Source organism: Macrobrachium rosenbergii, chromosome 39 (genome assembly GCF_040412425.1).
Source record: "Macrobrachium rosenbergii isolate ZJJX-2024 chromosome 39, ASM4041242v1, whole genome shotgun sequence".
Lineage (NCBI taxonomy): Eukaryota > Metazoa > Arthropoda > Malacostraca > Decapoda > Palaemonidae > Macrobrachium > Macrobrachium rosenbergii.
Window position 1 is genome coordinate 9,872,889 of NC_089779.1, and position 16,729 is coordinate 9,889,617.

A 16,729-nucleotide genomic window follows, 5' to 3' on the forward strand; every position below is an offset into this window, starting at 1 on the left:
ACAAGCAATTCCATGCAGATGTGGTTAGTATGGTTAGTAAATTTGTGGAATACAAGGCAAACACAGGTACAGATTTTAGGAAGTTAAAGAGCACAAGTGCATTATCAGTGCCAAGTTAAATTAACTAATAGTTTAGGAAACATGAAGTGGTGTTGACAGTTAGCATAGTGATAGAAAGGGCCTTTTGTCAGTATGGTTGTGCATTTTCATCAGCCTCGAATGTATGGTGTAACATTCAGTAGTTCCCAAAAGCCTCTGGAGGTAAACTTAGATCGTACTGATAGAATATTTGGCAGGTTTCATAAAGAGAAATAGAGGGTAGAGTTTGTCATGGACGTGTTGGACTTGTAGTGTTGTTCTAAGTTTTCCAGAATAAAGAGAAAACATCTTATGTGGTTAGTGCAGTGCAAGTTCAGGTGTTGCTAAATCTGTAGACGAACACAGGGAAAAATATTTAGAGAAATGATAGGAAAGCTTATAGGAAATGAAGTTCTTTTACTTATATGTTAGTAAAAATATGTTATGACGAGGAGAAAGTAGTCCTGAGGATACCATTTGAAGAGAATTCAAGTTAGATTTGTCTGTCAAAGGAGAATGCAAGTTAGACGGAGTTGTTTGTCATTTGAGAATTAAAGTGAGGTGGCGTTGTCTGTCATTGTTTTCAAGTCTAAAGATTAAGTACTTGCATTATGACAAATGCTGTAGCTCTTAATCAGCGATTTGTGTCGGATTATTATCGGTGACTGTAGAATGTAAATACACTCAAATTTCCTGTAACTTGTTTTGAACTGCAGGAATTTATCTACAAGTTTGTGCAATACAAAGCAGGTTGTGTAACTGCATACAATAGGCTGTGTGTGTGATCCCTCTAAAATCAACTCTATCTGGTGCATTAAATATTGTAAGCTCTTACTAATTATTTGCATCTGTTGTCGTATTATATGCATAATGATTTACAATACTAAAGCTACATGGCTAACTATATTGAAATTTAGCATTCATAGCACTTGTGAATTATTTCTCAAACTGCACTGAAGTTTGTTATACATGCTGAATAACTTACATGCAGTCGATATTCAGACTACTGCTAATTGAACTACAAGTCATTGCAGGAAAACATTCTTGTTTATCCTTTTTTTATTGGTAAGTTGGTGTTGATATTACAGGGATATTGAAGTACTCACTCTTGCAGGCATTCTCGTAGTAGGTGCCAGTGCGTTCACCGTTGTCCAGGAGTGGTCTGTGGGAAATGCAAAATGTGAGAAATTAAAATTTCTGCTGTTAAAATTCTGATTTATTTCCTTATTCTAGTCCTGTGAATGTTGTAAATGAAACTGGGCTTAGACGGGAATCAAACTTGATGTTTATTTTTATGATCTACCTACGACCTGTCATATTTAATGGAATGGATTACATATTGCGATAGAGAGTAAATGATTTAGTTAGAGATCTCAAGACCATCACTCGAAGAAAAGTACAAAACAAGTCTAAACTTTGCGCAGTAATATCATTAGTTTTGTAATCGTGGATTATCGAATATTTACCGTTCCACGTACTGAAACTGCGTTTCATCTTTACCTGTCCGTAGAGAGGAATGTAGATGGGCCGTCGGGTAGCGTGTAGTGGTCGAGGTGGAAGAGCTGGCAATTGTAGGAGTTTCCCGTCGGGGGACCCTTGTAGAGGAAGGACCTGCAGAGGAACTCGTTTTCGATCTCACACGCTCTCTTGCAAGCTGCGTCGCTGTTGGCCTTTACGAATGCAAGGGGAGTATTTGGGTCTTATTAACTGAATGTGGAAGTTTTGAGACATTCAACCTTTATTATGTTTTTATTGATATTTCGTGTCGTTTGTTGTCATAACCGTTATTTTTGGAGGACCTCTGATCTGTCCACATTTTGATCAACAGGCTTGTCCCACTTCTTTGTCAATTTCAGTTTATAGTTTTCTTGAGTAACGTGTGTTTCTTTATGTCATTCGCTATTGAATATAATAATGACATTGGCAGTTTTTTTTTAATGTCTGAGGTTCAACAACTTTTTAGTTCTTGTTGAAATAACTTTGTAAGGTACTGGTATTGCGATTCTCCAGTATGATTAAAAGAAATTTTCATGGGGAATTAGGCGTTTTGCATTCCTTTTCACCTAGTATGAACCCCTAAATCATAGTAACAATCGATAATTATTTTTGGTCTATCGTTAGTTTATACCTTCTATATTTAGATACCACGCAGAGATCTATGCAGTAGATATATTTAATAAAAATATCAGCATCATGAAGTATTCTTATTTTAAACAAAATAAAAAAAAAATCACTGGGAAAAGTAATTCACTAACACGTGCGTGACAATCTGCATTCGGTTATCTTGACATCTTTTCCTTATTAATTTTTTTTTGCTCGGTACCAAATAATATTATACTTACCATGAGTTCCTTATCAACGTAATAGTGCATATCTACGTAGTGTGACACTCTGTCCACTGGCACTCCGAACTGGGGCTCAATGTAATCGCGCTCTCCCTGGCAAGATTCTGAGGCTGCAAAGGAAGAAGATTTTTCTCTTTTAGCCATCTCAGAGTGATGAAATGTAACGTGAAATGCGCCTTTTAAAGTGATGCGCTGCAGTTATCATTCGAACAACTCTAGCTGTCACTGCAAAGGCAATTGGAAATGTTCACTGAGAAGTAAAACATGGATGCTTTTGATTTCCTTCCCTGTTTAACAAAGAGGCCTCTTCTCTTTTTGATTTGTCATGGTATTCCCTCCCTGCAGGTGATTTCATGGGAAGATTACTTAGATTACTTAGATGACATGTGTCACCTGCCGAAAATCATTTCGTCCAGTCGACATGGCGTTTGTAAGCACAAGTTTTCGTCAAATGTGTCTCGTCACGAAAACCGGGGGCGGAAATTAAGACGGCGCGGTCACGAGAGGGAGAAAAATTTGATTACAGTCAATTGTTCGTCAGCCATGCAAAAAGCAGGAGACGCGACGAGCACCAAAAAAAAAAAGTCTTTCCCCCGTTAGAACAGGCGTCTCTCGCGTAATAGTGGGACCGATCTCGTCCCTAAATTGGCAACCTGACCAAGTCGAGCTTTTAGTGTCTACAATAATGATCTTTTTAGCCTAGAAAACTGCCACGTTGGACTGTCCGTCTCTGCTGAGCCTGTCTCTAGTTTCAGAAGGCGAGAAACGGATCACGAAGTATGAAGAATTTTGGATGTTGTTGCTAGAATTTGGACCTGCATTTTTTTTTTTAAATTTAGTTTTGTAGAATTCAAGTCTCGCATGACAGTCATATTTATTTTACAAAATCTTGAAAACTGATATCACACTGGCGTTTAATAATGGCTGTTTGGTGCGAAGTTTAGCTGGAAGATGATAAAAAAAAAAAGGCAGAAACATGCTTATATGATTCCAATCTAAGAGGGACAAGGATTCCTTTCAGGTGTCTCTTAGGAAAGTGACATTGAAGTGATTGTGAATGAGTTGTCGCAGCAGCAGTGGAGTAGAGAGAGAGAGAGTGAGAGAGAGAGAGAGAGAGAGGAGAGAGAGAGAGAGAGAGAGAGAGAGGAGAATACTAGAATAAAGAAAAGTCAGTGTATTTTAATTTTTCGACTCCAGCAGTAAGAGAGAATTAGAGAAGAAAACTTATACGTGCACACACTAGCGGATCCAGAAAAATGTCATGTGGGGGCGCCACCAACTCTCATATTATACATAATATATATACAATATATATATATATATATATATATATATATATATATATATATATATATATATATATATATATATATATTCTTTAATCGATTTTTAAAAATTTTTCCCCATTTTTAAATTTATGTATGTTATCTAAATCTTCAATATTATTATTTTATCATTATTTTTCAAGGGGGGGCCACATGCCGAGGCCCCCCACCCCTGGATCCGCTAGTGCTGCGGTGCACACAATTACAACCCCGAATGCTCCCGTATTCGCAACAGAATCATGAGCTTTAGAAGGTGGAACGCTCCTCGACGGACACGTTCAGACAGCAATCGCCACCCCCGGAGGACGACTTCTCAAGTGGCTTGTCATCCTTCCTGAGGCGATATCACGGGCCGAAAGATTCTTCCAAGATAGAGAAAGTGCGAGTCCGTTAAGTCCGCATTCGGTATTAGCTTTTTTTTTTTATTTTTATTTTATATTTCTTCATTTCTCTTTTTCTTTCGTAAGTGGGTGATCTGTGTGTTTTCCCGTTCGGGCGTTTTGCCATCATCTATAGTGTGGACTTTTACTGTCAGATTGATGTGATTACCGTGACGGAAATAATGAGCGCAATCAGTACTCCGAATAATGATCGTAATTACCGTTCCGGGACTTCAGTTTATTTCAGGTAATTAGGTTGTTGACAGGAGCCGAAATTAGTTTAAGATTATATCGACTTTGTTCAAATGGTGTTCTTACGGGTTTTGTTGTAATCATCTGTTTCTCGTAACTGTAATAGCTTCGTTTTAAATGTAACATTAGCAATATAACAACAGCAATGGACGTTTTTATAATGGCATTTACAGTAGCTGTTGGAAAGCGAATCGATAGAAAAAAAATTTCTTTTCCATACGAAGAGTAAATTGTAAATTAGTTGTGATTAGTTATAGATAATTGGTAACAGCTGTTAATTAATTCTCTACATTCGTGCATCACTAATTCATCATTTCATGAGTTAGGTTTAGGTGATAAAATGGCAGCTAAGTAGCAGACATCCCTGGTGACAGCTCTGACGAAAACAGCGGGTTGCGTGAGAATCCAGTCGTAGTTACGACAGAAGAACCTGTTTAGATACGCCCATTATCTTCCCGAAGTTTAGTTCCATCTCGGGCAAGTTGATGGAGATGCTGTCGAACACTGCTCTCAGGAAGTCTGAACTTCTCTTGTCTCGGGCATCTTGTTCTCAGCACCTTATTTATTTAATTGGGTTTGTGACCGGAACATTTGGGAATGGAATTTGAGGTTTTTTAGGTGTTTAATTGTATCAGATAGCAAGGAGGAAGATTCGTGTTTATTTAGTATTTTATTTTTCCGTCTGTAATTAATAACTTCCAAGACCGAGATTCCCATATGGAAGGTTCATGTCCGAAATGTATGAGGTTGGAATTTAAGTATGTTTTTCTCTTTAGATTCTTAATCATACCAAACAGCAAGGAGGAAGATTCCTGTATATTTAGTATGTTAATTTTTCGTCTACAATTCATAACTTCCAAGACAGATTCCCATATGGAAGGTTCATGTCGGGAAAATTTGAGGATAGAATTTATATAAGTGTTTTTTCTTGAGATAATTAATCATACCGAGCAGCAAAGAGGAAGATTCTTGTGTATTTAGTATGTTATTTTTTCGCTTGTAATTCATAACTTCAAAGTGAGATTCTCCCATATGGAAGGATTTGTGTCCGAAACATATGAGGATGGATTTTTTTTTTTTTTTTTAGATGTTTAATCATACCGAACAGCAAAGAGGAAGATTTCTGCTTATTTAGTATGTTATTTTTTCGTATGTAATTCATAAAATCCAGGACTGGTATTCCCATATGAAAGTATCAAAGTTAGGATTCTTAGCATTCCCTGTGTCTGTAGATCGTATCCTAAACCATGATAGTAGCTAATGTTTGTGTGTACGTAGGTATGAGAGTTACTTTTACACATAATGCATTAGTACTTACTACCCACTTTTCCACTGTGAGTAACAACTTACATCCAAGACAGAGGTTCTCGAAGAAATCGACTCCCTGGACGTCGACCATTTCCACAGTTTCTGTCACAGAGCGGCGGTCGTGCTCGCTCAGGTGGCACTGGAGGGTCACGTAGTTGTATTCGGCACTGCGGCAAATGAAACGTCGCTGTGTGAGAGAAACAAAGATCTCGGTTAATACTGAAATACTGTAACCACTTTTCAAGATGGCTGGGCCTTCGAGGGGAAGTGGAAATACGATTTCGTTCCAGGCATTTCACTTGATTCTGGTACATTGTTTTTGAGGAGTTTAGCAGATTTCTTGACCATTTGAGCACGAGCAAGCACAAGGAGACCAGATTAAATGGTACATTGTTTTTGAGGAGTTTAGCAGATTTCTTTACCATTTAAGCACGAGCAAGCACAAGGAGACCAAATTAAATGGCACATTGTTTTTGAGGAGTTTAGCAGATTTCTTTACCATGGGCACGAGCAGCACAAAGGAGACCAAATTAAATGGCACATTGTTTTTGAGGAGTTTAGCAGATTTCTTTACCATTTAAGCACGAGCAAGCACAAGGAGACCAAATTAAATGGCACATTGTTTTTGAGGAGTTTAGCAGATTTCTTTACCATTTAAACACGAGCAAGCACAAGGAAACCAAATTAAATAAAAAGATTACAAATTACCAATTGATCTTTTGTGTGAACGTTTTACGAAGCTTTCAAGATTTGCTTCTGAACGTGGTCGTAAAAGTAATTGATGGAAGGGAGATCGAAAGGATTTTGCAGTGGGAGAAATTACTTAACTAGTGTAGGCTTCGTGCTTGAATAATACGCCCAGAGGGGAAAAGTAAATAGGAACTCGTTATTCTCCTACCTCGTTGAGACAAGATGCCAGGCAGGCCTCTTTGGTGGATGTGAAGATGAGAGCGTTGTCGAGACCTCTGATCATCTTGTTAGGAACTCTCTCAAACGTCCAGGGTCTGTTGCACACTTTGTCTGCAATAAATGAAAGAAAATTCAAGATGTTATAAAAAGACGGGCTGTCATAATACGTATTGTATTCAGTAAATGGAGGGTCGCTTGAGCATGTAATAAATGATATGTCAGTATCAAGCAGTTACTCATCATGATATTCTGCCGAAACTTTAGGACATTTATTTAAAAGGAATTTTCTGTTTGATATATTTTTTTTTTATATATTTTAAATTAAGAACGACCATTTTTATTTTTTCCGGGACTTTTAAATGCTAGAACATATTGTAGCAGTTCTCTCTGTTCTTTGGTTGAGAACAAATTTTCTGCAGTCAAGTTTACCACGAGATGTCTCTGTTGTGCAGAGAATTAACTTATTATATTAATTAAGTCTTCCTCCTCTGTCTGCCATATCTCATAAAAAGCACGATGATGTCGCAGGCTTTATGTTGCTCCTACCTTTCTTGAGAGGAATTAGGCTTTCCTACATGAGAGCCTATTTTTCTGTTAAACTTCATTGCATATTTAAATATAAATTTGCTTGTCTGCTGTTTTCCCTGTTTTGTAACGCCTAAAGCTAAAAATGTTGGGAGTTCTGTTCCTCAGTAAGCCTCAGTACACGAAGAAAGGAATCTGTGACCTTTGTAAATAGAAGAAAAATTCACTGCAACTATAAATCCAGTTCAGCCTACGGTAAGGCTCCTACTGTGGATAGATTCAGCGTTCATTCCTTGAAAACATTATAAGCGAGCCGTAATCGTGACTTGCAGTTGCACGTAATTGCTCTTTGAACGTGATAATTATGCAATTTCTTCATAAAACACAGGTAGAAGTGTTCGGAGCCGCGGGTGAAAGGGCGGGATCTGGAGTAAAACCATTCACTGCGAAGATGAAAGAAATGTACTTTGAAATTCTGCTATGGATAATTGTTCTCTTCCTCACGTCTAACGCCCACGACCCACTTACATTTGCGTACGCCCTGCGGCTAATTGTTATTTAAAAGCCAAGAACAGTCGACGAACGGGGGCGGAATCGCAAAACAAAACAACACCTCTTTGTTGGTTTCCTGTCCATCTTTCCTTGTCGGGTATTCTACAGTGCATGACGTGAAATAAGGACTAGAGTTTATAATGTCAGTGGCGTCTTGGGCTGCTCAAGGATCAAGAGCCCATGCTGGCATAAAGCCTCACTTGATCTGCACACACACACACACACACACACACACACACACACACACACACACACACACACACACACACACACACTTGTAAATGCCAATTTGAGCATTTTCAGTGACGTGAACTTCTCCCTTCAGGGTTACTAAAATGTACGACACGAAGCTGAGGCTCAAACAGGTGAACTTCAGCGGTTAGGAAACGCCCCGCCCCCCCTCCCCAAAAAAAAAAAAAAAAAAAAAAACTGCCCATGTATAATTGAAATTTTGAGAGACGTAGCGGGACGCTGTAATGAGATTTCAGAAGTGTTATCCTGGTTGTGATTACGCCTCCGTAATGGTGGGAACGAGAAGGATGAACGAACTTTCATGTTTTTTAAGTAGCCCCCCCTTGCAGCCTTTGCGTTTTTTATCACTAGAGCGCCATTTAACATATTTTATGAATGCACGGATTGGCACTCAAACTCACATCACTGTGGTTGTGAGCCGTTAGACGGGTCTTCTTCTTCCCATGTTGTCAAGAGTGGCAGTTTTTGTTGCCTCTTAACTTGAAAGACAGGCCGAGAAGTGGGGATAATGTTGCGTGAGTACCTTTCTCAGAGTGGAAGGTAAATTTATGTATAAAAGTGTACTAAGCGATCCATGAAATGAAAATGAAATAAAATCTAAAATACATTTTTTTTGCAAAACATATGAACGAGCATTAATTCAGGTTTGTACTTACAGTATGATTCACTTTTTGTATTCCAGTAGTCGTGTACATCCGGAGACAACATGGCAGTTGTGTGTATATATAAAACATTCTGGGGACATGTAATTGAATGTCGTCGACTTGAACATACTATTGATATATGCTTTGATGGCGTATTTGACAATTAAATGAGAGTTGTGTGAGTGTATGGTCGCCGTGTTGCCTCGATCAGGCACCTGGAGTCTAGAGTCCGGAGAACGGTTCTGTCATTTAATGATTACCAAGTTGCTACACTTACCATTAAGGAACTTTCTTTAAGAAACCCATCTCGCCCTTCAGTATGCAGGTCAGCATTAAGCTACTAATCCATGTGATATATGTATATATGCAACGGATATTTAGTTGTCAGTCACGGTAAGCGTACGTCACACGTGAAAGCGATTAGATATTGTTATATTTTGACAAGGAGAATCAATTAGGCAAATTGTATTCCCAAGTATATTTCTGCGGAAGTTGAAAAAACGGATGCACCTTACTTTTTAAGAAAGTTTGAAGTAACCGATACATTCCTACGGTATTTTCGGTAACCGTTCTGGAAACTCTCTCTCTCTCTCTCTCTCTCTCTCTCTCTCTCTCTCTCTCTCTCTCTCTCTCTCTGAGTGCCATCTTCTCTTCCATTGACGCGAAGAGGAGAAACCTCCCAGTTGGGAAACACTGTCCTATTTCTCTTGGTCCGTCGACCACGATGTTCCAGACACGGCCTAATTTTAGCGATGATTCCATTTTAAGGAAAGTCTCGGTTCACTGGTGTCAGTAACTGCGGATTGATGTCGACTCTTCGACGACAAATCGTTGTCGATGCCGTCTCTTAGGTGGTAAGTGGTCGATTTTCGTGAGAACGCAGTAATAACCTGTTTGGTTATCTTAACTCGATTCATCAAGCTATTTTGTTTTCGTTCCATTGTTTCGTTACTGAGATCGTTTACATGTGTATTTATTAAAGAGTTATCACGGGTCATATCATATATGAATAATGAATATCGTTCACTGTTGTTTGCTTATTTGCCGGGTGCTTTGCTAATGTTATTCCTTAAATTGTGTTGCCAAACGAGATCCAATCTGTAATTTAGTTTAGCAATTAATTTTGCTTACAGTGAAATAACAGGTGGGTTAATGAAGCACAAGATACAGCTGATATTTTTTTCCATAGAATTGCACCACTTGTTATACAAAGAAATACAATTCTTGAAACACACATATTAAGAAAATATAAACTAGGTTTCTCCCGCATCATCCATCAGGGAGTTGGGCCGCTAAGTGAAGCTAATGCTATGCTATTTTCCAGACTCGGCAATCCCCCGCCCTAGATAGCAGATGATTCGAGTTAAGGAATTACAATTACAGAAAGCTATGAGCTCTGAAGAATCAGGTATGGCCCGTTTTTTTTTTTAAAAAGGTGAGCAGACATGTATGGCCCAGAAAATCGCGGGTTAGGCGTCGATGGGGGCAGATATGTGTCGCGAGTGTGGAGCGGTATAATCGTAGGAAGGAAGTGATCTGTATGTGCCTCATTTAGGTTATTTGGGGGGGGGGGGAATTGAGGTACTAGAGTTGAATTTCTTGTGTGTGTGTGTGTGCGCGTGTGCGTGTGCGTGTGCGTAGGTACTTTACTTGGTTGAAGTGCAATATAAAATGGGAAATAATTTATGTTGTCTGTATGATATAAAAGTTGTATTGTTTTATGTGTTCGATCGTTGTCTTCACCCTCCCCTTTTGTGTTGCGTTTCTCTCTCTCTCTCTCTCTCTCTCTCTCTCTCTCTCTCTCTCTCTCTCTCTCTCTCTCTCTCTCTCTCTCTCTCTGTTTTTAGTAGGTGTGAGTAGAACAGATATACAAAAATGATTAATAAAACTTTGTCGTTTATTAGAAAGTATTAAAGTGTCGATTATTCTCTCTCTCTCTCTCTCTCTCTCTCTCTCTCTCTCTCTCTCTCTCTCTCTCTCTCTCTCTGTTTATAGCAGGTGTGAGTAGAACAGATATACAGAAATAATTAATAAAACGTTCTGTTTATTAGAAAGTATTAAAGTATCTCTCTCTCTCTCTCTCTCTCTCTCTCTCTCTCTCTCTCTCTCTCTCTCTCTCCGTTTTTATCAGGTAGTTTTTATCAGGTATGAGTAGAATAGATATACAAAAATTATTAATAAAATGTTTTGTTTACTAGTAAAGTATTAAAGTGTCGATAATTCTCTCTCTCTCTCTCTCTCTCTCTCTCTCTCTCTCTCTCTCTCTCTCTCTCTCTCTCTCTCTCTCTCCCCAAGTTGATTTGTGGGAATAGTATTAACGAAGACTTGTCTGTCTAACAGAAAACAATGTTTGTTAGATTTAACCAGCCCGAGGAACGTTGAACCGCCTGTCGCTCGGAAGTGAGATCTGTGGACCAGAAAAAGAGCTTCCTGTTGCTTCTTTGTAGGACTCTCGCGGAAGAGCAAGAAGGACTCCTCTGCCAGTGATCGGATTTGGCGTTTGGTCTCATTTTCTTGAAAAACTGTATCCAACTTTTTTTTTTTTTTTTTTTTTTTACCCTTTCTTTGTCATTGTTTTTATATATTATCCCACTCCGAGACACGACGTAAAGAGAGGTGGTAAGGAATTCTGTGGAAAAGAGCCGCTAATATTTTGTCACTTTTAATGTATCGTGCTTCGGAATTCTTACCCAACTTTCGTTTGTCCATGACGTAGGATTTGTTTTCAAGAAAAGACCCATCTCTAACCTTCGGAGTTTAGCCCTAATTTTCAGATTGTTTCTCTTTTTATATCTTATTTCCATCAGGCCTGGGCTAGTTAAGGACATTAAGTTTTCCAGATCATTACTTAATAAAGACTGTTCCTCTATTACGTAAGACTAATTACAGGATGGGCGTGTTTGTGAATCAGTCTCTGGTACAGTTACAGTGAGCCAAACCTCTTGAATATTCATGAATGAATGAAACGGTTCGAAAGGGGGATGAATGGAGCCCAGGCTGTTTAGAAAGAATTTTTGAGTAAAAGACGTTTTAGCGTAAATTACATTCGACGAATTTCTTTCTTTCTCCAAATACCTGGATATTAAACTGCTTTGAACATTCGCTTTAAAATCAAGTAGCCTATTTTGGAGAGGGTTTAGAAAAGAAAGGTGGTTAATGTTGTAGAGTTCGATGTGATGTAACATGGTCAATATTGATATATTTTTTCTGCCGTATATTATATATATACATTATATATATAGGCTATATATATATATATATATATATATATATATATATATATATATATATATATATATATATATATATATATATATATACTACTTTCAATCTCTTATCCATTTCGTGAAACAAAAATACAAGAGATTTGTTAGGTAAATAATCTCAAATTTCGGGATGGATTCTCATCCCAATTAGCAAGAGTGGAATTTATAGCGTTATACCTGAAGGGTAACGTGACATCGCATAATATGAAGGCGGGCGCAAAGCGAGAATTCATATTATGCCTTCTCGAAACTTAAGGCATTGAAAACTTAATATTTTCTGGCTCTTTATCAATAAAACGTTAATATCTATCTATCGCCGTATCTGTCTATCAATCTATCTATCTTTTATATATATATATATATATATATATATATATATATATATATATATATATATATATAGAAATAATCAACACACAATCACGTGTGAAACACAAATAAATTTCGGACAATGGCCTAGTGGGTAGCGCCCTTGCCTTTCAGTTGAAAGAACTGGGTTGATCCTGATGCGAGTCAGAAATTTATATATATATATATATATATATATATATATATATATATATATATATATATATATATATATATATATATATATATATATATATGTTTACACATACATATGTACATACATACATACATGCTGATAAGCTTAACGGACAAGAAGAATATACGTATTTTAAGTGTAATGGGAATAACATCATCTTGTGAATAAGCGAAAGATTTTTTTTTTTTTGAGATTTTTTTTCTTATGGTGTTAATTTTGTGATTTCTCCTGAGGAAATCTGTCTGGTAATGCTGAAAATTGAGGATTTTATTTGAAAATAAATTATATGGAGGAAAACTTAAAAAATACCATTTTCTCTCTCTCTCTCTCTCTCTCTCTCTCTCTCTCTCTCTCTCTCTCTCTCTCTCTCTCTCTCTCTCTCCTAGCATCAGTAGAATTGGTCGTAAATTCTCTTGTTTTGCACGTATATAGTAAATGAGACTTTAGGTAATACTGTGGGAAAACTTCAAGGTACACATTTTTCCTCTTTTTTTTTTGCTTTTTTCATAATCATATGTGAAGGTTTTCTTTGCTTGGTTTTTCTCATAATCTAAGAAAAGTTTTTTACTTGTTTTTTCTCGTAATCGTACGTAATATTTTTTTTTCTCGTAATCTTGCTTGGTTTTTTCATAATTATACCTTAGCCTACCTCCCATTTTTATTTTATTTTTCCATTTAATGCTTGTTTTTTCCCCTCATACTCTCAATTTACTTTAATTTCACTGCCAGTATAAAAGTTACAGCAGTTGAAGATTATATATGTATATATATATATATATATATATATATATATATATATATATATATATATATATATATATATATATATATACTGTATATATATATATATATGTATATATATACATATATATATGCACACACATACACACACATATACATATATGTACGTATATATGAAAGCTCTTCATAAGAAAGATTAACAAAAAGTGGATCACGATGCGTTCTATCTGGCGAAGGTAACGCGTCATTTAACATCAGATTTTATTTTTCTCTTTATTCACAAAATTTATTGTCGCAGTAAAGTGAGAGGGAGAGGAAGTGTAAATTTCTTGTGCTTCTGTTTGGACGTGACTCGTTGCGACCAACAAAAGAATAAAAATTGCAAGACCGTTCGGAAACAGCAAGCCTCCGCCAAGGTTGAGGGAAAAAAAATGTCCCTTACTTTTGTAAAAGTCTGGAGATAACGTATTGTTTAGTCCTGCCAGATAAATAGACAAACAAGCTGGACTTTGTCGAAGGTTAAATAGGAAAAGCACACTTAGGAGGTTAGTAAGGCAATTTTAGAATTACATATATATCATATATATACATACATATATACCTATGTACTGTATGTATATATATATATATATATATATATATATATATATATATATATATATATATATATATATATATATATATATATATATATATATATATAATCTAGTAGGTCACAAGTTCCTAATAGATTTTACATTTCAGTTAACACTTATAAGTGGTTTATATATGAACTGGATGCGCAATGTTTTATCATGGAAATGAAATAGAATGGCAAGAGTTGGTTGGTTTTTTTTTTTTTGGTAACGAATGAACTTCATTTCGGTATTATTTGCTTTTTGTTCCTTATGAGGTGTGATATATAAATCATTCCCAGACTTACTTATAATTTTTTATGTTATTGGTAATAGCCTCCATACTCAGTTCCAGAGGTCCTTTATTCCTCACACCGTTTGGCTGTGGAACAGTCTCCCTACTGAGGATGTCTTGCTGTTGGAATTTCAAAAGTTAATACTATTCTCTGTGCATTTTAATATATTTTTATATATATTTATTAATTAATTTTTTGTTTTTAATGAGTGAGGTCACTTCTTTCTGTATTTTCCTTTATCTTCTCTTACTTCTTCCTAATGAACACCTCAATATTCTTTGGAAGCTTTAATTCCAAGTCAGTGGTCCTTGTGGGATTGTTCCGCATGAATAGGGTTCATCTTCTGAATAATAATAAGAATTCGATCTTTTCGTAACTTCAGTTGTATCTGTATCTCAGAACGCCTTAGATCAGTAAGCAGCATTGGCCGTTTAACCTTTTCGATTTATATTTGCATATCTCAAGGCTTTCAGCTGCAGCTTGAGTTCTCTTACTTATTTCTAATAGTATTTAGAGCTTTCATTCTAGAGGATTGTTTATCCTTTGTTGAATCACCCCCAAAAAAGGGGCTATGTTGGTGTCTTCTTTCAGTTTTACTAGTATAGTGAAAATGTTTAGTTTCTTCGACAGTTAATATTGCTATTTTTCTGTTTCAAGCCGAAAGCATTATCAAAATTAGAGAGTGATGATAAAATAGTTTTGTCTGGGGGCATTAATATTGGTTGACTAGTATGTATATCTATTATAATGAAGCATATTATATGATATATAGATTAAGCTGGTACCCCGTGATGAAAGGCAATCGTAGGACCTGGATACCTGAGGAGATGAGTTTTGTCTACGCGTTGGAGTGTAGTGTGATTGCCTGTTCCCAGTGGCTGGACAAAGGGCAATTTATTTATCTTTGTTGCTCGCAATTGGCATTTGTCAGACGCGGAACCCTTACTTAGCGGAAATTAAAGCCTCCGAGCTTCATATTGGGAGATTTCTGCAAACTTTCAGTGTTCTCTTCCTGTTGTGACGCACATGGCTGCACATCATAATTAGCTGATTATTGCGCTTTATCGCCTTCGGAGTTCTATCGCTCTTCAGAAGAGAAAATGTAAAAAGATGTTTTGAGATGTGTCCTTGCAGAAGGAAGAAGAAGAAGAAGCACCCGAGGCAATTTGCGCGTCCTGTGAAATGACGTGCGTCATTACCAGCTTCCTGTGTACTCTCCTCACGACGTCTGTCAAGACGAACAGAAGCTTCCTCTGTCCAGGCTGCCATCTGTCTCGAGGCGAAGTCACGCTTGCTTGGAGCACAGTCCATTAGTCAGTATGACCCTCGTCTCCTCTAGAGGTGGAAATATTGCTTCATAATGCTCGGAGTGATATATATCAAAGGTCAGGAGTGGTCTTTATCCTACAGTTGGGAAATACTGTGCAGGGTTTGTGGGGTTTGCCTTGTGCGTTTGTATGTGTATGTGTGTGTGTGTGTGTCCTGTGGTTGATATATCTTGGGGCGCTGATGATAGTGACAGGTGTCTCGTTAAAATTTTGGTCGTCTGACCTCTGAATGTAGTTTTCTGGCTCGGTTTATTTTATTTTTGCCAGTGGAAAATCTCGCTTTTGATTTCAATTTGTTTTGCTAACATTGGCCCCAGAAAGAAATGTGCTTACGTGCTTCGCTTGAAGCGAAGACGTGACTCTTCAATAGGGCATTGCTTGGGTATAATCCATGCAGTTTGTTTTAGAGTAATTATGCCATACAGATGATGTGCCAAAGCCACTGTTAGATTATATTTATTATCATTCGCAATGAGCATTTTTTGCACGGAAGCTGTCTAAAAAGCCATGAACTTGTCAGGTAAAATTTCCACCCAGTTGAAAGGATGCAAATGAGGTAGTTCGTTGCTAATAATCTCTTACAAAGGGAGGTAAAGTATCTCTCTTTCTCTCTCAAGAACGTACCCTTAGGAACATTGAGTGAAACGAATGAAAGCTGTAGAGATCGTTAGTGTTTGAAACTAATGAAAGCTTTAGAGATCGTTAGTAATTGTAACTAATGAAAGCTTTAGAGATCGATAGTAATTGAACCTAATGAAACCTTTAGAGACTGCTAGTAATTGAAACCAGTAAAAGCTTTAGAGATCGTTAGTAATTGAAACTAATGAAAGCTTTAGAGATCGATAGTAATTGAAACTAATGAAAGCTTTAGAGATCTTTAGTAATTGAAACTAATGAAAGCTTTAGAGATCGATAGTAATTGAAACTAATGAAAGCTTTAGAGATTACTAGTAATTGAAACTAATGAAAGCTTTAGAGATTGCTAGTAATTGAAACTAATGAAAGCTTTAGAGATTGCTAGTAATTGAAACTAATGAAAGCTTTAGAGATCGATAGTAATGGAAACTAATGAAAGCTTTATAGATTGCTAGTAATTGAAACTAATGAAACCTTTAGAGATCGATAGTAATTGAAACTAATGAAAACTTTAGAGATTGCTAGTAATTGAAACTAATGAAAGCTTTAGAGATTGCTGGTAATTGAAACTAATGAAAGCTCTAGAGATCATCAGAACGTTTTTCCCGGTGTTAAACGTTTTGGTCGCCTTTTTGTCGCAGTCATCTCGCGATGTTATTGATGAAAATCTTTGGAATATGGAAGAAACAAATGAAAGATAAAGAAAATAGACAGGAAATATCTCTTGCCAATCT

At 36.8% G+C, this 16,729-nt stretch overlaps 1 protein-coding gene and 1 long non-coding RNA gene across 4 annotated transcripts in view; one reads left to right on the forward strand and one right to left on the reverse strand.

Moving 5' to 3' along the window:
- The window catches only part of LOC136825731 (uncharacterized), a 583,078-nt gene that overhangs the window by 115,101 nt on the left and 451,248 nt on the right, over nucleotides 1–16,729 (forward strand). The gene's annotated exons all lie outside the window — the stretch shown is intronic.
- The window catches only part of tyn (trynity), a 124,003-nt gene that overhangs the window by 12,795 nt on the left and 94,479 nt on the right, over nucleotides 1–16,729 (reverse strand). For all 3 annotated transcript variants that reach the window (XM_067082491.1, XM_067082490.1, XM_067082492.1), the window contains exons 5-9: nucleotides 6,587–6,708; nucleotides 5,731–5,875; nucleotides 2,421–2,533; nucleotides 1,579–1,748; nucleotides 1,185–1,240 (exon numbers count right to left, since the gene is read on the reverse strand). In XM_067082491.1, coding sequence (XP_066938592.1) covers nucleotides 1,185–1,240; nucleotides 1,579–1,748; nucleotides 2,421–2,533; nucleotides 5,731–5,875; nucleotides 6,587–6,708 — 606 coding nt within the window. The remainder of the gene's footprint in view (nucleotides 1–1,184; nucleotides 1,241–1,578; nucleotides 1,749–2,420; nucleotides 2,534–5,730; nucleotides 5,876–6,586; nucleotides 6,709–16,729) is intronic.